Source organism: Vulpes lagopus, chromosome 15, assembly GCF_018345385.1.
Source record: "Vulpes lagopus strain Blue_001 chromosome 15, ASM1834538v1, whole genome shotgun sequence".
Taxonomy (NCBI): domain Eukaryota; kingdom Metazoa; phylum Chordata; class Mammalia; order Carnivora; family Canidae; genus Vulpes; species Vulpes lagopus.
In genome coordinates, this window is record NC_054838.1 from 25,069,432 (window position 1) to 25,094,436 (window position 25,005).

The 25,005-nt window shown below is 34.9% G+C and overlaps 1 protein-coding gene and 1 pseudogene across 2 annotated transcripts in view; both read right to left on the reverse strand.

Moving 5' to 3' along the window:
- The window catches only part of RAB6A (RAB6A, member RAS oncogene family), a 79,926-nt gene that overhangs the window by 11,987 nt on the left and 42,934 nt on the right, over positions 1-25,005 (reverse strand). Inside the window, exons 3-6 of one of the 2 annotated variants that reach the window (XM_041730091.1) lie at positions 17,076-17,129; positions 15,571-15,676; positions 13,447-13,558; positions 7,800-7,893 (exon numbers count right to left, since the gene is read on the reverse strand). In XM_041730091.1, coding sequence (XP_041586025.1) covers positions 7,800-7,893; positions 13,447-13,558; positions 15,571-15,676; positions 17,076-17,129 — 366 coding nt within the window. Of the gene's footprint in view, positions 1-7,799; positions 7,894-13,446; positions 13,559-15,398; positions 15,505-15,570; positions 15,677-17,075; positions 17,130-25,005 lie in introns of both variants that reach the window. The other variant, XM_041730090.1, reaches the window with a different exon arrangement.
- Positions 17,213-17,364, reverse strand: LOC121476695 (annotated as a pseudogene).

Consider the following 25,005-nt stretch of genomic DNA (forward strand, 5'->3'; position numbering starts at 1 on the left):
AAGAAGGAAATAACAAAAAGGAGGAAGCCAAGAGGAGGAACTCTAAAGTCTACACATAAATATCCTGCAAATCTCAGTTGACTCTTCAATGGTACTTATGTAGGAGAGACTGCAAGGAGCCCATCTGAAAGCAACAGCTAGAAGGCTGGAAGAAATGAGCAGAGATTTCAGTTACTGCCTTCTCCAGAGGTACATTTTATTTTATTTTTTTCAGAGGTACACTTTAGAGTTTGAATCCTACCAAGACAGAAAAGCTTGATAAATACCTCCGGCTTTTGATCCACCGAAACAAAACATAACATTAAGACTCCACACAAGTTCAAGGTGATTAGCCAGTAATATAACAACTTGCCATAATAAAATTCAGCCTTTTGCAGAGAAAAATAACAGAAACCAGAGTCTTCGTGTGTTATATACAATGCTGAACATACAACCAAAAATGTCTAGACATGTGAAGAAACAGGAAAATTTAATCTAGAGGCAAGAGGAAAAATAGCCAATAGAAACTGATTCAGATATTGGATTAGTAGACAATAAGTTCTTTCTTTCTTTTTTTAATATGTTATTTATTTATTTAAGAGAAAGAGCACAAGCAGGAGGAGAGGGAGAAGCAGGCTCCCTGCTGAGCAGGAAGACTGATGTGGGGCTTGATACTTAACCAACTGAGCCACCTAGGTGACCTTGTAGACAATAATTTCAAGGCAAGTATTATAAATATGTTCAAGGACTTTAAGGTAACAAAGCCACAATGATCAAACAGATGGGATACTCAACAGAAAAATGGACACAAAGTAATAAAGGAAATATCTAGGAATAAGTATAATATCTGAAATTATAAATTCATTGGATGGACTTAATAGCAGTTTGGATATGGGAGAAAAGGACTGTTGAACCTGAAGACACATCAATATTATCTAATCTTAAAAAGCATTTAAAAAGGATTAAAAAATGGGCAATGCTTCAGTGACCAGTAGGACAACATTGAGCCATTTAACAGATGTGTCACTGGAATTCTAGAAGAAGAGGAAAGAAGAAAATGAGGGAAGAAAAATAATATGACACACTACATATAGAGAACATACAAATTAGAGTTCACTTCTCATTAGAAACAATGGAAGCCAGAAGACAATGAAATAGCATCTTTAAAATATTGGAAGAAAAATATCTGTCAGCCTGAAATTCAATAACTAACAAAAACCTTCTTCAAAATCATTCTTCGAAGAGCCTTTTGGGCTAATTGAAAGCTAGGCAAATTTATTACTGAGACCTCAATGGGAAACAGTAAAGAAAGTTATTTAGGCTAAAGAGAAATATAGCAGATGAAAAATTCGTATCTATAAGAAGAAATGGAGAGCAATGGAAATTGTAAATATACAGGTAAATAGAAAAAGCTGTCCTTTTCTTCTCTTAATTACAATTTAAAGCAAAAATTAAAACATCTCTTATGGGGCTCATAATGTATGTAAGCATAATATGTGTGACACCAATAACACAAAGGAAGAGTGTATAGGTGTATAGATGCAAAGGAGAAAATCTTATATTAACTCTAGTTCAATCCCTTGAGCAATTACTAAAAAGGTTATGAAAGTTCTAGCTAAAAATAAAAAGAGTTAAAATACAATGCAAAAACATTTGATTAAATTAAAATGGCAGGCAAGCAGATAACAAAGAGTAAATGACAGACATGTACCCAACTACATTAGTTATTACATTATATCTAAATAAACCAAACACTGTGATTAAAAAGCAGAGATTTTCAGACTGGATTTTAAAAAGCAGTGAAATCCAACTATATGCCATCTAACAGTGACCTACTTTACAAGGAAAAAGATATATCAATCAAACAAAAAGAGAACTGATGTGGCTATATTAAAATCAGATAAAGACTTGGAGACAAGGAGTCTTATTAGAGATAAAGAGGAACATTTCTTAACACTAAAAAAAAAAAAAACGTTTTAGGAAGACAATAATAATCTTAAATATGTATGCATTCAATAAAGAATTTCCAAATACATAAAAGCTGACAGATCTAAATGGCAAAACAGGCAAATACAAATGCTGTTGTAGATTTTAATACAATAACACTCTTTTTAATCCTTTTACAGTAACTGATAGAACTACAGACAAAAAATTAATAAGACTATTTAAGATATGAACAATGCTATCAACTATCTTGATATAACTGATATTTATAAAACATTATAATTGACAACTATACAAAACTATTGTTTTCCAGTGGAATATTCACCAAAACAAGCTATATGCTAGGCCATGATTCAAATCTCAATAAATTATGAATGACTAAAATGTTATGTAGTACATTATCTGACCACAACAGAACTAAACCTGAAGCTGTAACAGTAAGAGATCTAGAAATGCCCCAACTATTTGGAAATTAACATATCTTCTATATCTTCACTGATACAGTCATTACATCTCTCTATATATTTATTGAAATTCACCTATATCTAAACCTTAAATACGTGCATTTCACTTAAGTACATAAATGTTTACCTCAATAAAATAATTGGGAAAAAAAGTTCAATGTATGTTTAGCTGAATTCAAAGAAACTCAAGAAGCTGGAGTATCTAAGTTGCAGTGAAAATACTGAACAAAGAACAATTTCCCATGTAACCTAGATTCTCTAAGCTTGTTCAGTCTGAGAAATTCTTTTTTTTTTTTTTTTCAGTCTGAGAAATTCTTAAGACAGAGTCAAGCTCATTAAATAATTTTTTTCTTAAGGTATAACATGGCAGCCCTAAGTATCTGCTTAAGAAATACAACATATTATTCTTCCATTCAGTGAACATTTATTGAGTTCAGTATGACAGGAGGCAGAATTGACAAAAAACTCTATATGAAAAGTAAGAAGGGGGAATGCCTGGATGGCTCAGAGGTTGAGTGTCTGCCTTCGGCTCAGGGCGTGATCCCAAAATCTGGGATTGAGTCCCACCATCAGACTACCTGCAGGGAGCCTGCTTCTCTATCTACTGTCTCTGCCTCTCTCCCTCTCTCTCTGTGTGTCTCTCATGAATATATAAATCTCATGAATAAATGAATAAATAAATATTTTTAAAATAAATAAATCTTAAAAAAAAAAAAGTAAGAAGGGGAGCTACATCAATAATTAGGAAAGGCACTCGATCTACATTTGATTATGTCTGAACCAAGTTTTTGATTACAAATAACGAGAAGAAACAGTATTTTAGGAAGGACAATAACATATAATGGAAATATGGGAACAGAGTAAGCCTGGAGGACTATAAGCAGTACAGTATAGGTATACAGTGGCCAAAGATGAAGATTTAGAGCAGCAGTGCAGAGCGTACTAAGGACTTTGCTTAAAATTCAGGATAAAATTCATAAGTAACCTGATTAAATGTGCATTTAAAAAAAATCACTCTGATAGCAGGATAGAGGGTTATCTAAAGTGGGGCAAGAATGAAGGCAGGTATCTGTTAATAAGCTATGGTAGCAGGCAAGGGAATACACAACAGGGCCTAATATAGCAGAATCAATATGTATATAAATGACCTTTAAAAAAAAAAGATTTAGGAATCCCTGGGTGGCGCAGCAGTTTAGCACCTGCCTTTGGCCCAGGGCACGATCCTGGAGACCCGGGATTGAGTCCCACGTCGGGCTCCCTGCATGGGGCCTGCTTCTCCCTCTGCCTGTGTGTCTCTGCCTCTCTCTCTCTCTCTCTGTGACTATCATGAATAAATAAATAAAATCTTAAAAAAAAAAAAAAAAAAGATTTATTTATTTATTTATTTATTTTAGAAAAAGAAAGCACAAGTGGTGGGGAGGGGTAGAGAGAATCCTCAGCAGTCTCCCCACTGAGCAGGGTGTCCCACATGGGGCTCAATCCAAGGACCTTGAGTTCATGACCTGAACCAAAATCAAGAGCTGGCTGCTTAACTGACTGAGCCACTCAGGTGCCCCTAAAGGACTGCTTTTAAGGCTTGAATAAAAACGAGTCAAAAAATTTGAATTTCACTAGGTTTGTACTCCTACTTCATGAAGACTTTTTTTTGTTTTGTTTTTTTTTAAAGATTTTATTTACGGGATCCTGGGTAGCTCAGTTGGTTAAGTCTGCCTTCAGCTCAGGTCATGATTTTGGGGTCCTGGAATTAAGACCTTCATTGGGCTCACTGCTTAGCAGGGAGTAGGCTTCTCCCACTCCCTTTACCCCTCCCCACCTCACTTGCCCTCCCAAATAAATAAAATCTCCAAAATAAATAAAGATGTTATGTATTTATTCGGGGGAGAGAGCAGAGAAGTATAAAGAAATAAATAAATTTAAATAAATTTTGTATTTATCTATAAAAATAAAATAAATTTATCTAATTAATTAATCAATTAAAAAATAAAGTTTAGGGATCCCTGGGTGGCGCAGCGGTTTGGCGCCTGCCTTTGGCCCAGGGCGCGATCCTGGAGACCTGGGATCGAATCCCACATCAGGCTCCCGGTGCATGGAGCCTGTTTCTCCCTCCGCCTTGTGTCTCTGCCTCTCTCTCTCTCTCTGTGACTATCATAAATAAATAAAAAATTTAAAAAAAAAATAAATAAATAAATAAATAAAGTTTAAAATCATTAAGCAATTCTCTAATCCTAGGAGGTATTCCTGGAGACAATCTGCCATTCTAAACATCTCTGTCCTTCCTTACCTTTGTTTAGTTATCAACTACCCCACTCTCTACCAAAGATAGTAGGATGGAGGAAAATATTCCTAATTTCTACAGAAGGCTGTGTGGGCTTTAAATATATTTGTCTTAGGGAAAACTTCTCTCACCAATTTCCCCCCCTACTGCCAAAGTTTCCAATGGCATGATAAACATTCTATTTGCAAAATAAGTACTGAACTCAAACCACACAAGGTGCATTGTCCAGAGTCAGGAATTGGACAACGGTTATTTGGTAGATTTGATTTAGATTTCATTTAGGAAAATCTGAATTTTTCCATATACTTAATATGTCAAGTGGTATCAAAAGGAATGTTTTTTTGTGTGTGTGTGTCTTTGTTTTTAACGCTGGGGTGATATGTAGTGCAACTAAAAGAAAATAACGATTTCTTCAATTTATAGGCATTTACATAATTTTTAAAATGATACCTATTTGGCGCAGCCCAGGTGGCTCAGCGGTTTAGCACTGCCTTCAGCCCAGGGCCTGATCCTGGAGACCCAGGATCGAGTCCCATGTCAGGCTCCCTGCATAGAGCCGCCTTCTCCCTCTGCCTCTCTCTCTCTCTCTCTCTGTCTCTAATAAATAAATAAATAATTAAATCTTTAAAAAAATGATACTCTATTTGATTAGTTTTTAAGCTCCTTTATAAAAATGCATTTAAGGAAAAGACAACCCATAAAATGTAATGTGATGTATTTCTTAGCTAATATTTAAAATTAGTAATCTTCCCACATGATAGAAATATAGGCCATATAATTAATCACTGACAAAGGGGAAAATTTTAGCCTATTATTTAAATGTACTTATTAACATAAGATTTAAATTCTTTTTTTGGTTTCATTCTTTCAATCAGTAGGGAAAAGGGGGACGTAGTTCCAGGATTTTTGTCTTAACTAAATTATGTAACAAAGCAAAGGTCTTTAAATATTGAAATAAAATTCTAATATACTATGGTACTCCCTATAGAATGCAAAGTAATGGTTTTTGTGAGGTAAGAAAGAAGCTAAAAAAAAAAAAATTTAAAGGCAGCTCTCTTCCAAAATTTGAAAACAGTAATTTTGATCATATTTATATTTAAAAGATAATAAAATCAGGTCTCAAAAGAATCAGGAACTTCAGCTAATTCAGATGTTCAGACATATCTAAATAAAGAGAAATAATAAAGTAGCAAATAGGTTTTGAATTCAGGGTAAGATTGTGTTGTAAAAGAATTCTCTCTTCATTATCACTGGCTAGCTATATCCGTATGTATGGGTCAGGCTTCTAGAAAAAATCATGTGCCTAGTGCCGAAAAAGTTCTAAAATTAGATTGTGGTAATGGTCCCACAATGCTTTAAATTCACTAAAAAATTCCTGAAATGTATATTTAAAACATGTGAATTTTGTGGTATGGAAATTATGCTTCAATAAAGCTATTTAAAATTATGTTTATAAAATAACAAATGAACGACATATATAATTTTCTTGGCATCCTGAGAATTATCTTAACTTGGAACCAATTACATATTATGAAGATACAGCTATCACTAGTGACCACTGTATGCTGATGATTTTAGACTTCCAAATCTATAAGACTATTCGGGGTCAGGCCTAGGGGGCCACAGCAATCCCTTTAGACACTAATCCAGACCAAAAGATGTCTTCGGGAATACCATACTTTGACATATAAGCAACTTGGGCATTCATATCCTTATCAAAATGTCTATAATAGATGAAAGCTAGATGAAGCTACCCACTGCTATTAGAACAGTATTAAGTGATAATAATTGTGCTACCTTTTATTACTCAAAATTTTTAATTGTCTATGGCTCCTATGAGTTCATTTACTTCTCATTTTCTAAATTCCAGAAACATTGATAGGTCCTGTGAACATATAACTTTGATGGGAGAAATATTTCCAACATAATGTGGTAAGTTCTAGGAGAGTGGTTTCATGGGGGTTAGGGCGGCCGGAAAAAACACAGACTACTTATTGCTAAATAAAATAGTCTGCAGGTATGGTATGGTAGAGAATGTCAGAAAAAATGGTTTTGAAGAGCTGACATCTAAACTGAAACTTGAAAGGATGAGTAGTTATCAGTCAGGAAAGAAGAAACGGAGTATTCTAAGCAAAGAGAACAAAACCATGAACAAAGATTTAGAGCCATGGAACAGTATACTAGGGTGTCTGGGTGACTCAGTCAGTCAATCTTATCTGCCTTCAGCTCAGGTCATGATCCCAGGACGTGAGATGGAGCCCCACATTGGGCTCCCTGCTCAGTGGGAAGCCTACTCTCTCTCTCTCTCTCTCTCTCTCTCTCAAATAAATAAATAGAAAGAAAGAAAGAAAGAAAGAAAGAAAGAAAGAAAGAGAAAAAAAGAGTATATTACAAGGAGGGAATTAGTGACAGTTCAAAATTACTTACATGTATTTCAAGGCAAGGTGAGATGGGACATAAGAAACAATATACAGAATTTTTCATAAAGCTCAACTTATTCAGCTTAAAGGATTTATTTTAACTTTCTATTGATCAACTAAATCTAATTTATCGGTTTGAAAATCCTATAAATCTGGGACCACTACTTTATGATAGGTAGCACTAAAGAATTAAGCAGTTGAGTTTTTGGGTACTCCATCTTTTAGAAAATAGTTTGATAATGTGAGGTGTCCCCATATTTTCCAGCTCTCCCAAAACACGCCTGTTATAAACATGGTTAAAGCAACAGCAGGTTATTAAGGATACGGTAACCAGAATGTACCTCCACAACTACAAGCAAAATACCATTCCTGACAGCAAATACTTGCTTTCTTTTGTCATTAAACTCTAAAAAAACAAAAATAAAACCCAACTACCTCGAAACAATGCAGTCCTGATGCAGTGAGGGTAAGTTTACAACCTTGCAATCATAATGAAATAGTTGTCCTGTGCACAATCTATGAAGTTTGGCAAGGCTTTCCTCCTTTTCCAAGAACTATGCCACATTTATATTTTTTCACTGTACAGTATATGTTGCTAGTTCATGAGGCCTGCTGTTATCAACTAGAAAAAAATCTTATACAAGAGAATACTCACACAATTATTTCATAGGATCTTTTTTCAAATTGATAACCTCAACTCATACTCCAAACACTTACCTGCTTTACGTTGTATCCTGCTTTTGCACTTGTTTCAATAAACATAACATTCAGCTCTTTGGCTTTCCTTTCTCCTTCCTCAATTGATACTTGCCTGTAAAAAAAATTAAAAGATAAATGCTTCTCTTTGCAAGATGATATTATAAAAACTATAAATAAGATTCTGAAAAGAACTTTGAGAAGGGTGCTAGTTATACAGATGAGACTAGTTTGAAGATCCATCAATCTGCAGTACACTTGAAATTTGTGCACTTCTGAGTATACACCTAACAAAACAAAATTTTTAAAAGGCATTTTTTTAATGATTTGCTTTTACTTGGCTGGGCTCATTCTGTATTTTGTTTTGTTTTTAAAGACTTACTAGTCTACTATTTTCTCTTAATATTAGATCATAAGAATTTAGTCTTATAATGAACTTCCATGTAAAATAATTTTTATGACCAATTAATTTGTCAATTTGCTACTATAATTTATGTAATCACTCCCCAAACTTAAAAATGTAAGTTTTCTTCAAATTTTACTTGAAGAAAAATGCTGCTATAAACATCTTTGTGCATAATATTTTGTACACTGTGGGTCATTTCTTTAGGATGGACTTTGTGAATTTCTCTAAGTGGAACAAGTGAGTCAAAAGACATGTATCTCTCTTGATACATTTTATAGGACATTTGGTGATGCATTATAATTAGCACTATGTCTCAAATTGTATACACTCTTCAAGTGTAAGATTATGTTACTTATCTTGGTATTCCTAGTGTCTAGCTGGCACATAGGTGTTTAATAAATATGCAAATGTTTCTAATTAAATGGATCTAAAATATCAGCTAAAAAACCCGGCTTCCTACAACACAGAAAACCAATGCAAAAGAATTACCACAAGCTCTTACCATATTTACCCACCGATCTACTACCATTAATATTCTACCTCTAGTCCTGCTACTATAAAGGAAAACTGTCCTTACTCCCCAAACTTACACCTCTGTACTAGGTTCCACTCTCTTATCTATAAGAGAGTATTCTAGAAAATCTCCACTTCCTAGAAAAGTCAGGAAAGAAAATGAGTATTCTAAGCAAAAAGAATAGCACAGACATTCTGATATAACAATCCAACTGTTAATGTTTTCCTGCATCTGCTTGTTTTATCTTCGTTCTCTATGTATTTACATGTGTATATAATGTTAAAAAAACACGTATTTGAGAATAAGTTGACAATTTGTAGCCCGTTAGCCCTCAGTATATCAAAAGTGTGAGTGTCTTTAAAATAAGTCTGTCAGATGCCCTAAAATTTACTCCTTGGACCTCTTCTCTATTTACAATTACTCCCTTAGTGATTTCATGCAGTCTTACAGTTTTAAATACCACCTACCTGCTGATTACTCCTACACTTACATATCTAGTCTTGACGGCTGCTCTGAACTCCAGACTCATATATCCAATTGCCTACCTGACATCTAATTAGATATTAGGGTATCTAACAGTAATTCTTCCTTTCTTTCTTGGAGAGGGACAGAGTGGGGAGGGAGAGAATCTTAAGCAGGCTCCATGCCCATCTCAGAGCCTGAACATCGTACAAACCTGAGAGCATGATCTGAACTGAAATCATGAATGGGATGCTTACCAACTGAGCCACCCGGCAATCCCTAGCAATTCTAAATTTAAAATGACCAAAACTAAAAAAAAAAAAAAAAAAAAAAAAAAAAAAAAAAAAAAAGACCAAAACTAAAGTCATGATATTCCATTCCAAACCATTTCTTTATATACTCTCTCCCTATCTCAGCTAATGACAGTTACTCAGGCCAAGAATCTAGGTGTCATTTCTGACTCCTCCTTCTCCCACAACCCATAACCTGTCCATCACTATGTATTCTACCCATTGCATGAATATCTTGACAGTTCTGTCTTCAAAATGAATCTGCATTTGGCCACTGAACACTATACAAGCTACCATTATCCTGGTCCAAGTCATCATCATTTCTTGCTTGGATTATAGTCTCAATTACCCTCCTTGCTTCTACTCCTATGTATTTTCAACAGAGCAAAGAGTGATCTATGAAAAGTTATTCTTCTGCTTCAACCCTCGAATCTCATTCAGAGTCCTTACTTTGCCCCACTTGACCTGGCCTTTATTATCTTTTTCTTTTTTTTTCAATCTCATTTCCTCCTACACTTTCTATCATTCTCTTTACCAACTATATAGGACTCCACGCTGTTCTTCAAATAAACTAAGTGTATTCCCAACTCAGGGATTTTCCATTTTCTGGGCCATGAGCTTTTAGGACCTTTTCCTCCTCTAGATATTTGCAATAGTTGACTCCCTTGCTTCCTTAGCATGTTTCCTCAAAAGTCACCAGTCATCTTCTCAATGAAGTCTTCCACTGGTATCCCACCTAGTATTTCAAACTCACACTTGACATTTTATATTTCTTTTTCCGGATTTATTTTTTACCTAAGTATGTATCATTATCGAATATACTATGTATTTTAAAAATTATTTTGTTTTTACTTATTTACTGCCTGGTTCATTCTCTGAAACAAAAAAGTTCTTTGAAGATTTGTCTTTTTTGTTCATTACTCTATCCTAGAGTATCATCCTCTGAAATGTAAGAGATAATAAATACTTTTGAATGAATATTATGAGTCAATGACTATCTTATACATAAACGATTCCTGACAGAAATTCTTCCTAGTTTACAACAATGGTCCCAAGTGTGGTTTGATTTTGTCAGAATCACTTAGAAGAGTCACTAAAATATAGATTCAAGGGTCCCACACTAAACTAATTACATTACAGCATCTAGAGGTGGGACCTAAAACCCTAAAATTTTAAAAGTTGATTATGATCCTTTATAGCTAGATCTTAAAAGACGACCTGATAAGCCATATTTACCAACTGATTCTCAGTTTTGAAACATTTGGGAATCACTGCTACAGATGACAGAAAGTACTGCCCATTGAGGTGTTTATATTGAAACAATGAAATAGATATGCTCTGGTCTTTCCTCCAAGTTTTTACCAAAAAAATACAATTCTCAGTGTGATAAAGATAATTTAACTTTGAATAATTTTTTTAAACTTTTTCTCCTGATTACAAGTAATTTTTAAAAAAGATTTTTATTTATTCATGAGAGACACACAGAGAGAGGCAGAGACTAGGCAGAAAGAGAAGCAGGCTTCCTGAGGGGAGCCCAATGCAAAACTCGATCTTGGGACTCCAGGATCATGCCGCGAGCCGAAGGCAGACACTCAACCACTGAGGCACCCAGGTGTGCCCAAAAGTAATTTTTTAAAAGACCAATCATTAACAATTAAGTCCTCCATAATCCTACTCCCTTCTCAAAGATGTGTAGTAACAGTTAAATTCCATGTATGCTTATGTAGATTTGTTCTAAGCAAAAGAATATATATATCCCTATCATCTTTTTATGGATATATCACGCTATACATACTAATCAAGTGAAATTTTTAAGCTTCATGTGTTAGACATCAACAAATTCCTCTCATTCTTTTTAGTAGCTACAAGTATTTCACTTATAAAATGCTACTGCTATTGATGGGACATTCAGATTGATTTTTTTTTTTTTAGTAGTATAAATAACGTGGCAATAAACATTCATGTATGTTCATTTTTTCACATTTCTATGGGTGTATCTGTGGAATAAATTACTGGAAGTGGGTTTGAGTCAATTAAGATTTTAAATCCTGATAGTGTTGAACTGTTTACTCCCCAAATTATATTAGTTATATGGGTCACCTGGGTGGTTCAGTCTGCTAAACATCTGCCTTCTGCTCAGGTCATGATCCCAGGGATTCTGGGATGGAGCTCCACAGTCAGGGGAGAGGCTGCTTCTTTCTCTCCCCTTTGCCCCTCCCCCTGCTTGTGTGCTCTCTCTCTCTCTCAAATAAATAAATAAAATCTTTAAAAATATATTAGTTACATTTTCAGTATAATAGAGTTCGTTTATTTAGACTTTTGGTAATACTATGCATTATAAATCTTCTGAATAATGGTTGGTCTAATATGTGAATATGATCTTTATATATTCAGATTTAACCAATCTTTCTCTTTATGCCTTTAGGATTTCATGTCATGCTTATAAAAGGCCACCCACCTACTACCAAAAAAATTTTCTCCTAATGCTTTTTTAAAAAAAATTTAAATCTTTTACTCATTTTAAAGTTAATTTAGTGGGGGATGCCTGAGTGGCTCAGAGGTTGAGCGTCTGCCTTTGGAGTGATCCTGGAGTTCTGGGATCGAGTCCCACATCCGGCTTCCTGCATAGAGCCTGCTTCTCCATGTCTCTGCCTCTCTCTCTCTCTGTCTCTCCCATGAATAAATAAAATCTTTTAAAAAATTAAATTAGTGGAATGAACAAACCTTTAATTTAAAAAAAAATGTGAACAGCTGAAGGGTGATAGTCTGGTGAAAACTGAGAAACACAGTAATTCCAAACCAATGAACAAATATTACCTTGAAGAAAAAAAATCACTTTCAGTATAATTTAGATAACTTTCCAGGATTTGTGTACTTAACTGAAATGTTACACAATAAAAGAACAGATGCTATATGCATCCTTTTAGATAACTCTGGCTATTGTAATAGACAACAATTCAGATATATAATTTTCCTATTTAAAAATGAAAGTACTAGGGACTCTCAACTATAAGAATATATACCTACATGATCTTCAAATTCTCATAGTGGAGATAAATAAAATAGTGAAAATTTATGATGCTAATGATATCCAATTATTTTCATAAAGGAAATATGATCCTTTACTTTTAAATCACGAAGGACTTTTTTTGTCATTGTGTTGCCAATTCCAAATGAGGTACCATGGGAAGGAATGGGCTTAACATTTCCACAAGCCTCTTAACATATTGCATTTCTTTGTAACATTTTAATTAATAGTACAAGTTCAATACCCAAACTTCAATATTCATCTCATGAATAAACAAACAGCAAATAGTAAAAGTTTCTACTATTAAGTAAAATCGTCAAGACCATTTAAAACAGAAAGAATATCCAGTAGATTATTTAGGATGCTGAAGGCAGATATTCAAGCCATGGGCTCTACAGTGAATGTTAATAATTTTGCATCCTGTGACTTGAATATGGCTTTGCTCATTTGACTAAAGTATTACAATCAAGCTATTCAGTTCAACTACACAGTCTGGTTCAACCATACAATTTAAAAAAAGGAAAGAAAAACTACACCACTGAATTATAATGAATATTTATAAGAAGACTACCAAAAGACTGTGCATTTAATTATGAATAATTTTTAAAGACAGGATTTGTTCTTAAAACATTTTGTTTTAACAGAACACTGCTCATGTTTATGAGGCCTAAAAAATGCAAAATAGTTACTAGCTTCACTTCACGTGTAAACAATCTTTTTTCCCCCCATGTGTAAACAATCTTGCACAAGAGCTATTTACATATGGGCTTACCCAAAACAAAAAAACTCATTTTCCTTTAATGACTGAGTTTAATGTTTATATTTCAGGTTCTCACACTACAGAAAAGAGGGGTATAAACTTAAGAATTAAACACGTTTCCTTTCAAAATAATTCTTCAGTAATAAAAATAACAGGCTGCTTAACAAAGAAATCAAACATTCAATACACATACAAAATCACTCTATACCTCTTGTCAGCAAGATCTGTTTTATTTCCTACTAGCATGATGATAACATCACTTCCTCTTTCTGTTCTGACATCATCAATCCATTTTGTAGTTTGCTGGAATGAGTTAACATCTGGTATAGGAGGGTGGACAGAGAGATTAGTGTTACTGCAAAGCCTCCCCAAGTGACAGACCAAAAACAAAACAAAACAAAACAAAACAAAAAAGAAAAAGAAAACAAAGAAACAAACCCTGGAAGTTGGGGGAAGGGATGGCACATTAGGACTCACTTTTAATGTGCCTGCAACATAACTCCATTTTATCTGAGTACAACTGTCAGTGATATACATAAATCACAAAAATAAAGTCCTCAAGGTTCCTTTTACAGTTTAAAATTTTGGAACATGACCAAATGACTGCAACGTACCATATGTAATTGGGGGGTAAAAAAACAAACAAACAAACAAAAAAAAAAAACCACCTTTTTAAAATGTAAAGACAGCTATGGCAGATAATATGGTGTCACATTGCCACAATGTTTTTTTGATTACTTACACATACCCAGCATGACAAAGAAAGCATCTCCAAAAGTAGGTCAGCCAGTAAATCCCAACACATCCAGAAAATTTATAAAGACTTTAAATAGCTTTCAACACCACTCTGTTTGCATTGCTTATTCAGTTTGTGATCACTTTAAAGCACCAGAATCACTTGTAACAAAATTCAACTTTCCTAGCACTGGATTCTAAGTAGAAATACTTTGATACTTTTTACTTCTTAGTTCCAGAAAAACAGTTCACTAATATTTTAACCACTCGGACAATTTTAAAGAAAAATCACTAAGTTTCACTTGATTTGGTTAAAGTAAGCACAAACATTTTAAAGCTGCAAAACTTGTCAATGCACAGTAATGAACATACACTTTTTTTTTTTAACAAGTAGCAACCCAAAGTAAAGCTTCAAGAAAAGAAAGACTGCACATAGCACCTAACCCACCCACTCCCAAAAAAGGTCTCTGAATGCAAACTTATAATTCTGCCATTGCAATTATTAAGTAGATATGACTTCTGGTTGAGCAGATATGCAAAATATACAGTAAGAATATCTTTAGCTCAAATCAACAGTTTATGTAAGATTCCTTTATAGTACGTTATGATGTAACATTATTCTGGTTTTTCTACAAATTATGGACCACTATATGGAATTTTGGCTTAATATTCCTAATATATAGAATAAAACAATTTACAAAGACAATTTTAATCAGAGAGCATTTCGCTGTCAGTCACCATATACTATGGCACTTAAAATGCCAAAGACATTATTCAGTCTTTAGGGGAAAAAAAAGGAAGATCATTACTTGTTTTAATCTATTTAAAATTTCTTCTTCAAGAGAAGTGAAAGTGTAATTTGTTAGCAACAAAGTCAGTTACAGAATCCAGATGTAATTCAAATGAAAATTAATAGAAAACTGAACATTATATGTTTTCTCTGCCTTCCTCTATAGAGAGAGGATGGCTGGAAGTGGAAAGCAGAGAAAAGTTTGCTAGCAGAAGCTTTTAATAGCCTCAACAGAAAGCTGTGGAGGACTTGAAAATTTTGGCAAGAGGCTTAAATGCAGATTATTTCATTTTAGAGAAATCTGAGATCAAGTTAAATGAAAAAGGAGACATTCTTCCAACCATAATAAGGGTATGACTTAGGGATAACAGGATACTAAGAAAGCCTTGGAGAGGATTCATAATTAAATCTGAAGGAAAATTTCCAGGGCAAAAAAATTTGGCACAGTGGAAATGAAGCATGTTGGTACAAACACCAAAGCAATTATATATGACCTAGCTGCTATATGATAAGGTTTGCTATGACAAAACTCATTTTTACATGCTAGTATAGAAAACAAGCACAAGACAAGAACATGCATGCAGCTAAGCTAAAGGTTGAAAGAAGATTAGAAATGCATAATTCCCCCCACTCACTTGTGATATCATAAACAACAACTGCCACAGTGGAGTCACGAATGTAGCTAGGAATCAAGCTCCTGAACCGCTCTTGACCTGCTGTGTCCCATAATTGCAATCGTACCTAACAACAAAATCAGTCAAACAAGCAAGAAAAATAAGAAAGGTCAACCCATTGCAAAATACCTACTTGTGATATCGTAAACTACTACGGCTGCAGCAGAATCACGGATGTAACTGGGAATGAGGCTACGGAAACGTTCCTGACCCGCAGTATCCCACAGCTGCAGCCTGATCTGTGGGATGGGAAAAAATAAATAAAAAAAAAAAAAAAACCAAACTCATACTAAAAGGAAAAAAGAAATGTTTTTAAAAGGGGGAAGGTGGAAAGAAGGTAAAAAGTAGACTCATGCAAAAGGTTGAAGGTATGTGAGGAATGAAAATAACAGAAAACTCCTTTCCTTTTTCAAAAGGGAGCAATATTAAAAATTTGCTGGCTCTTGATGGCACATAACTTAAAAATGGCAAGGTGAAAGATTTCATAGAATCAGAAATACAGCTCCTTTTGTCACTCCCTATAATGTCAATCTGAATCTTATGCCTTCCAGATAGCAAAAAGTAGACTCTGTTAATGTTCAAATAGTAAACATAAAAGGTAAAAATGAAGGTAAATGCCAATGAGCAGCCCTGGTTATCAGAGTAAAGGAATGAATGTTTCTCTGAAAGCCTCGCTGAAGCTAAAATGTGTCTCTTTACTATTGGGTCCAGAACATTTTGAATTGGGTCTCTGGCTACTGTGCTTGTTTCTCCTACACGTTTCTTCCCAGAACATTATATATAACCTAACAAAAAGGAGAAATATCTTTTTCCAACTCTATATAACAATTTATTACTTTTCACATCTACATTTGAGAAAAGCCTAAAAACAAACATTAAGTTATTTTACCATTATAAAGCAATTTCTAAGCTTTCAAAATTTAAGAAATAACATGCTATATGTTAAAACATAAAATAGAACATCTAAAAGAAAAACTCACACACTTCTAGGAAATAGCATTAGAGATACAATAATGTTTTTTGAGTGTAGGTCTTGAAATACTGCACTTAAGACAGTTACTGTTTAGTTGATAAATCTCTTTCAGGGACAGTAGGCTAGAATAAATAATTTATACTATGCTTAAAAGGGGAGCATTCCAAAAGATAAGTGTCTAAATCCAATAAATAAATACACATTACTTCTATTCAGTCACTTTGATATATATATCATATTCTGATAAATATTTTGAAATTCACAAATCACGCGGTATTCAAATAAAATATTTTTGAATGCCTCAAGAGTAGCACTCAAGAAGTCTTTAGCAGCTCTAATTTCTTCATGAAAATACTCTTTTCGTAATTTCAATGCTATTTGTTTATCGTTTTTCCAAATCAGTATGACAAATTTTGTCAGCAAGCCTAGAGCATTCAGTATTTTCTGAATAACTTGGCTTTCTCTCCTCTTTGGATTTTATTTAGGGATTAAGTCAGAATGCTACATACTACCACTTTGTTAATAACAGTTTTCCCCAAAGCCTATAAACTAACTTTGTCAATTTGCTAAAAGCTCCTTATGGTGACAATCATCGATTATAGCTTTGATCATAGTTTTCCATCCTGGAGTGTTGCAGAAAATTGCACACTAAAAACATTACTCACTGTTCGATCCTCCAAGTACATTGTTTTTGATAAAAAGTCAATACCAATTGTTGCCTATAAAACAGAATAAAACAAAGAAGTTAAAAAATAGTAATAGTTTAATGGCAGTCAGCAGTTTAAGCAGTTAAGGTTCAAATGGTAATTATGATTGTAGGAGAAATAATGAATAAACACATAAACACGTCATAGCCAAGTATGAATGAACAAAATTTTTAGTGATAATGGTTTCTATATACTGAGCACATGCTGTGTATTACACTTGATCTTAGCCAAAAGGCCGAGAAGTGATACATGCCATATATTAAAGAATTCTTTTAGGCCCTTTACATGATCATTTCTAATCCTTATATATCTCTGCAAGGTAGCTACTGTCATCCTCACTTTTATCATTTTATAGTTAACAAAACTGGGCAGACTTTTATTAAGAAAGGAAACAAGCAAGCCTAGCTAGCTTTCTCCTTTATCTTAAACTATGTGACTGTGGGGGATCCCTGGGTGGCGCAGCGGTTTGGCGCCTGCCTTTGGCCCAGGGCGCGATCCTGGAGACCCGGGATCGAATCCCACATCGGGCTCCCAGCGCATGGAGCCTGCTTCTCCCTCCGCCTGTGTCTCTGCCTCTCTCTTTCTCTCTGTATGACTATCATAAATAAATAAAAATTAAAAAAAAAATTAAAAAAAAGAAAAAAAAAGAAAGCAGGACATGTGAGTCCTCCTGCTAAAAAAAAAAAAAAAAAAACAAACAAACAAACAAAAAAACTATGTGACTGTGTATTTCAATTACATTTCTAAATTCAGGTCTTAAATATATATAACCTAAGTACTAATTCTATCTCTTGACATTCAGTCTGGAAATGTATATCCTGTTCTCCTCAAGGCTGGGATAATGGGTTTATAAACTTGAATTATTGGGCAAAACCATCTAACTGACAAACCTGAGGAACGTACAGGAATGGTATACATTTAAGAAATCTCACCCAGAGAAGCTCATTTAATCAGACAATGTGGCAGAAGCAGCTAATTGTCTATACAAATATCCATCTTCCTGTTCCTTATTAAAATGATCATTTATTTAAATCCATACTTTTACCACTAAAAATACTACATTCTCTAGCCTTCTTTGAGCTTTAAATAAATGGGATTTATTCAGTTGAGAGGTAGGCTGGTTTTTTTTCCTGGTTTTCTTCTTGCCTGGATATAGATACAATGGCCAGAACTCCAGGAATCATTCAGTAACCATGAGGCAATCTCCATATGGAAGTCATATATTAGATCTGGTTAAACAAAAGTGTCTTAGTCCCAGATGTACTATGGTGCTGCTACACAAGCCCTGACGTACTCTACTTCTAGATTTCTTTTATAGGAAAAAAAAATTTCTCATATCACTTACTAATGTTATTTTTGTATTTGTTATAAACAGCCCAAAATAATTTTTAACGGCTACTGACAGAAATATGCCATATCAGATCTCACAGCCAACATGTTTTAAAAATTAGTACATCGGGATCCCTGGGTGGCTCAGCGGTTTGGCGCCTGCCTTTGGCCCAGGGCACGATCCTGGAGTCCCGGGATCGAGTCCCGCGTCGGGCTCCCGGCATGGATGGAGGCTGCTTCTCCCTCCTCCTGTGTCTCTGCCTCTCTCTCTATGTCTATCATAAATAAATAAATCTTTAAAAAAATAAAATAAAATAAAATAAAATGAAAATAAAAATTAGTACATCATTTATACACCAAACTCATAAAGACAAAAATTAACCTGAAAAAGAGCCTGTTTCTGCTCTTATCAGTTAATTTATGCCAAGCCGGGCAGCCCCAGTGGCACAGCGGTTTAGCACCGCCTGCAGCCTGGGATATGATCCTGGAGAACCGGGATCGAGTACCACGTCAGGCTCCCTGCATGGAGCCTGCTTCTCCCTCTGCCTGTGTCTCTGCCTCTCTCTCTCTCTCTCTCTCTCTCTCTCTCTCTCTGTCTCTCATGAATAAATAAATAAAATCTTTAAAAAAATAAAAATAAAAATAATTTATGCCAAGCAGAGCCTAATAGCAAAAAAGTCAATCAGCCACAAGAATTAAACCAACACCAGGAAAAACAGACAGAATGGCTGGAAAACCAAACATTATCAGCTATTCCAGCATCTTGAATGTTACTGATGTGGAACTAATTCAAACCTTCATAAAAGATGGATGAGACATTAGTGTTGCCTCTTGCTGATCTTTATAGAAATTCAGAAGGCAATAATTATAGAAGAAAACAAAGGTTAGAGAAAATTCTCCCACATATCTTAATTTATAGCTTCACATTATTTTAAGTGTTATTAATTCATTGTGTTGGGAAAGTCTACTTTGTAAAAAAAAAAAAGAAAGAAAGAAAGAAAGAAAAAATTAAACTGGTAACAATTCAAGATTGAACACTGGCTTACCCAAATATATCAGCATCAAGATAATAATGATAAACTAGAGTTTAGATATATATTTGTATTTGAATGCTCTCTGCTCATAAGAGTGTTTATTTGCCCCAACAGCAATTTTATAAAAATACTGCAGATGTAAACTAACTATTCTGACTTCCCACATACTGGTTTGTCACCTGTCCTGATGCTGTACACAGCCAAAAGACCCATCAACATCATGATTTACCATTAAGGGACATGATATATACTCCTACATAAGAGTAATTAAGTAAGGAAAACAAGTTTTTTTCTGTATCAAGCAATGATAATCAGCTTCCTTCTGTGGTCCAAACATATAAAGTTCTGTTGCCTGGCTGCTGCTTTCCCCAGCAGGAAATAAAGAAAAGAGTAAAAGTTGAGAAAGGCAAAGATTGAGTAAAGGAAGAAAAGAGTGGACAAGTTAGAGTCTAACATTGACTAACAGATAAAGAGAATGAAGAAAGGCAAAGGATGGAGGAGGATGCTGATACAAGATCCATTTTAGAAAGGTAATCATCCAATAATAAGTATGTTTGTATATATTTATATATATGAAAGTTGTATATGTACATTTCCCTTAGATATCTTTGTGCCACATTACTTAGGAGGGAACTTTGAGGAGTCTGTCAATTTTGGAAATGAATCATTACAATAAACATAAAATTTTACTTATGCAAGGTGAACACTGCTTCTTGGCCTTTTGGCCAAGATCAAGTGTTATGCAAGATGATCAAGTTCTAGAGATCACTGTGCATATTATAATACTATATTATACATTTAAAAATCTAATTAGAAGGTATATTTCATATTAAGTGTTCTTGGCACAGTTTGAAAAAAAGAACTATTCTCTTCCCACTCCCCATAGAGTAACAATACTTCTGATAGGAGAAAAAAAGAGTCCTTAAAAATTAAAATTAAAAAACAAGAAATCAAATATTAGATGAGAAAAACAGTCCATCCAGGGGGTATTTTATTTCTATTGGTAACAAACTAGAATTTTGTTACAATTTAAAAGTTTTAACTTAAAGAGCTTAAGGATGTATTCAATCACCACCGTCTTCCTGGGCAAATTAATTTTATTTAATTGTTTTAAATGTTTTAATGTCTTAAACTATGCCACACTGAATTTATGTTTGTTTGGGGTGGTTTTCCATTTAAGATGGAAATACTTTATTCAAATCCATCAGAGAAACGGTCTGTAACAAAATGTGTTTTAAAGCACACATCACCAACTATATATGAAGAGTATGAGTATACACTGCTACATATAAATTAACTGATCAGAACTCAGCTTTTCAATGTTAAAACAGAATAAGCTTCTCTGTAAAAGCAGCAACTTTGTGACATTTTTAACCTTATACTCCTTTCCTTCTTCTTCAAGGTCTCCTTCAACTAAATCACACCAACCTTATTTTTTTTAAAAAAGATTTTTTACTTATTTATTCATCAGAGACAGAGTGAGGCAGAGACACAGGCAGAGGCGGAAGCAGGCTCCATGCAGGGAGCCTGATGTGGGACTGGATCCCGGGATCCCAGGATCTTGCCCTGAGCCAAAGGCAGACACTCAACTGCTGAGTCATGCAGGTGTCCCCACACCAACCTCCTTATAATCCTTCTGAGGGGCAGCCATGTCCTCACAGGCCTCAGAAAACTCTTCCTCCATGCTCTCAGCCACATACCAGTGAATAGAGGCATGCCTGACATATACATCAGGTCAAACTTGTGGTCCAGGGAAGCCCAAGTCTCAGAAATGTCCGTGACGTTGCTTAGCATGCACACAGCTCGCTGTACTCTGGCTAGGCCTCCACAAGGTACCACAGTGGGAGGTTTGTAATTAATGCCAACTTTGAAGGCAGTGTAGTACCAATCCATAAACAGGATAGATCTTGGTGGCAGTGGCAGCATACCATACATTTACCGTGGTAAGGATCACATTTCACCATCTGATTGGCTGGTTCAAAGCATGCAGTGGTGATCTCTGCTACAGAAAACTGTTCATTGAGAGAGATGACAGAAGCATACGTGGCCAAAGAGAATTAGATGCAGGGATAGGGCACCATCTTGGTTTGGAATTGTCAGATCAACATTCAGGACTCCATCAAATCTGAGGGAAGCGGTGATGGAGGACATAATCTGACCTATCAACCTATTTAGGTGAATGTAGGTTGGGGGTTCAATATTGAGATTTCCACAACAGACACATAGATGGCTTCATTTCTACCATGAAGGTGAATTTATGTTTACTGTCAATTTTTAACAGCCTTTGATAGAAATCTTCTACATTCAAAGTAATCTCAAAGGTTAGTCTGAGCAAAATAATCTTTCTCAAATAAAAGAATGAATCTTGAGATGCCTGGGTGGCTCAGCGGTTGATCCCTGGGTCTTGGTCAAGTCCCACATAGGGCTCCCTGTGGGGAGCCCACTTCTCCCTCTGTGTATGTCTCCGCCTCCCTCATGAATAAATACAATCTAAAAGCGGGAGGGGGGGGATAAAAGAATGATTAATCTGAAACAAACAAAAAACAGGAAAATGAATGAATCTACTCCTCCAACTGTGGGAATCTTGAGCTTATTTATATTAAGCTGAACCATGTAAAATTGACATTTTATCATTTTTTAAATTATTAAAATAGCAATGTAATATGGTTCAAGCTGATATAGTCTAAACTGTTAGAAAATCTGTGGGTTTACAACTGGAAAAAAAAATAAGTAGTGAAAAAGAAGAGCAACTTTAAGAGATCCAATTCCAGGCTCTCTAGTTAGAACAGTTTTTTTTTTTTTTATTTCGTTTTGAAATAATGCCTAAATTTTGGTCAGTTAAAGACTCTTCTGGCCCACCGATTTCCTCCTTCTTAAATGAAATTAATTCATTGCAAAGGAATCATACATAGAACATGAATTATTAACAACAAAATTTATCATTTTTGTGAGGTAAAACTTCTCTTAAACTAAGGTTGATATATATATTACATATGGCTCATAGAATCCCAATAATAAATTTCTAGCAATGAGACTCTCTCTTTAATTATCCATTTCAGAAGTCTTTCTGTCGTGTGTGTGTGTGTGTGTGTGTGTGTGTTGAGGGGTAAAGTAGGGAATCTTCAAATGGTTCACTGAAGAACTCCATCTGATAATTAAGTTAGCAGCTAACCACATAAGGTCAGTTCATCATATTCAAATACTTAATTTACTGTCAAGCAGATTTCCCCAAATAAGAATGTAAGGTACTATATTGCCTAAATTTCCTTATAAGAGCTAAACTAAAAGAACATCTAGGATTGTATCTGTTATAAAAACTTATAACTCACAATGTTAATTAGTGTCTCCTATTAATGCCAAAGTACAATGATACTTTAACTTCATTAGCAACTTTTCCACAAAGAATCAAAATCTTTCCTTATTTGTCAAATTCTACCAATATCACTACCCTTATGTCAACATCACTACCCTTATATATGACTGACTGAACAGCAGCATGAGGAAACAGAAATGGCATTTTGGTATGCCTGAAAATTCTCCTTAATTTCACTGAGAACATGGGTATAACAAAATTCTTGAGAAACAGCCAGAAAAGGGACTTCTGAGTGGCTCAGCGGTTGGGTGTCTGCCTTTGGCTCAGGGTATGATCCCGGAGTCCCGGGACTGAGTCCCACATTGGGCTCTCTGCATGGAGCCTGCTTCTCCCTCCGCCTATGTTTCTGTCTGCCTCTCTCTCTCTCTCTCTCTCTGTGTATCTCTTGAATAAATACAACCTTTAAAAAAAAGAAATAAAGAAAGAAAGAAAGAAAGAAAGAAAGAAAGAAAGAAAGAAAGAAAGAAAGAAAAGAGGGGATCCCTGGGTGGCTCAGCAGTTTAGCACCTGCCTTTGGCCCGGGGCGTGATCCTGGAGTCCCGGGGATCGAGTCCCAAGTCAGGCTCCCGGCATGGAGCCTGCTTCTCCCTCTGCCTGTCTCTGCCCCCTACCTCCTATCATGAATAAATAAATAAAATCTTAAAAAAAAAAAAAAGAAAAGAAAAAGACACCCAGAGAACTCTAAAAAGGCTCTAGGTAATAAGTCTTTTAGCCTGAGACTGAGTCCTAGTTCAGATTTTTTAGCTTATGGTAATGGTTCTACTTCCAAAGATTTGAGCTTACACTTTTTAGGAACTTTCCAGATGCGGCTCAATAACGTCAATACTTTTGTTAATCTCTGGAAGTGGTATTTATAGCTATTCTGATGAAAAGATACAGAGCATTGCTCAGAATCAAGACACTGTACATGAGAGAAGGTCCCGTAGGTGAAGCCTACAGGCTGTAGAGTTGCAGAGACCTAGAAAATCTGGAATATTTGATCTAAAAGAGTCCAAAAGAAACCAAAGCACTCTGTCTGAACTACTTTTCATTTCTAAACTTGCTCTTTTCATGTCTTATGAGTTGGCTAAACCATTTCTGAAATATTCAAAAGAATGATAATGAAATATATACAGTATAAACCGATTAGCTTTTTAAAAACTGACTTTTCTAAAATGTCAGATTTAGGTTTCAGTCATCTCTGTTCTATGATCCTTATGGTATTTATTTATTTATTTATTTATTCCCGAGACTCCAGGATCATGCCCTGAGCCAAAGGCAGATGTTCAACCACTGAGCCACGCAGGTGTCCCATCTTTATGGTTTTTATTTTTTTTTATTTTTTTATTTTTTATTTTTAATTTTTTTTTTTTTTTTTTTTTTTTTACGATAGTCACAGAGAGAGAGAGAGAGGCAGAGACACAGGCAGAGGGAGAAGCAGGCTCCATGCACCGGGAGCCTGATATGGGATTGGATCCCGGGTCTCCAGGATCGCGCCCTGGGCCAAAGGCAGGCGCCAAACCGCTGCACCACCCAGGGATCCCTCTTTATGGTTTTTAATAAAAGGCTTAATTAAGACAAATGCCTTTTGGGATGATAAAAATGTTCTTAATCTTGATTGTGGTGGTAGCTTCATAGGTGTACACATCTATCAAAACTTAAAAAACGTAAAGAATTAATTCTTTACTACTATGTGATTTTAAGAGTTCTGTTTTGGATAACAGTTCTTTGTCATGTCTTTTGCTTATTTTATTAGTTTACTTTTCTAGTTTCTTAAGGAAGAAGGTTAAATTATTGATTTATTATATTTTTTCTTTCCCTTATAGTACTGCTTTAGCTGTATGCTATAAGTTTTGGTATGTTGTGGGTTTTTTTTTTCACCCCATTTGTCTCAAAGTATTTCTTAAATTTCCTTTGTGAATTCTTTCCCTTGGCTCACTATTTGGGAATGTGCTGTTTAATTTCCACATATTTGCGAATTTCCCCAGTCTCCTTCTGTTAATGATTCCTAATTACATCATTAATTTATTTTTGACTTTAGGTATAGAACAAAGGTCACAGAATCCTAGGCTGAATCACATAAGAGAATATCTACAGTCACTCCTACTTCTATCCCAGATGGTACTTAGTGATAATCTTTCAATGAACTTTGGAAGAGGAGATAAAGAAATCA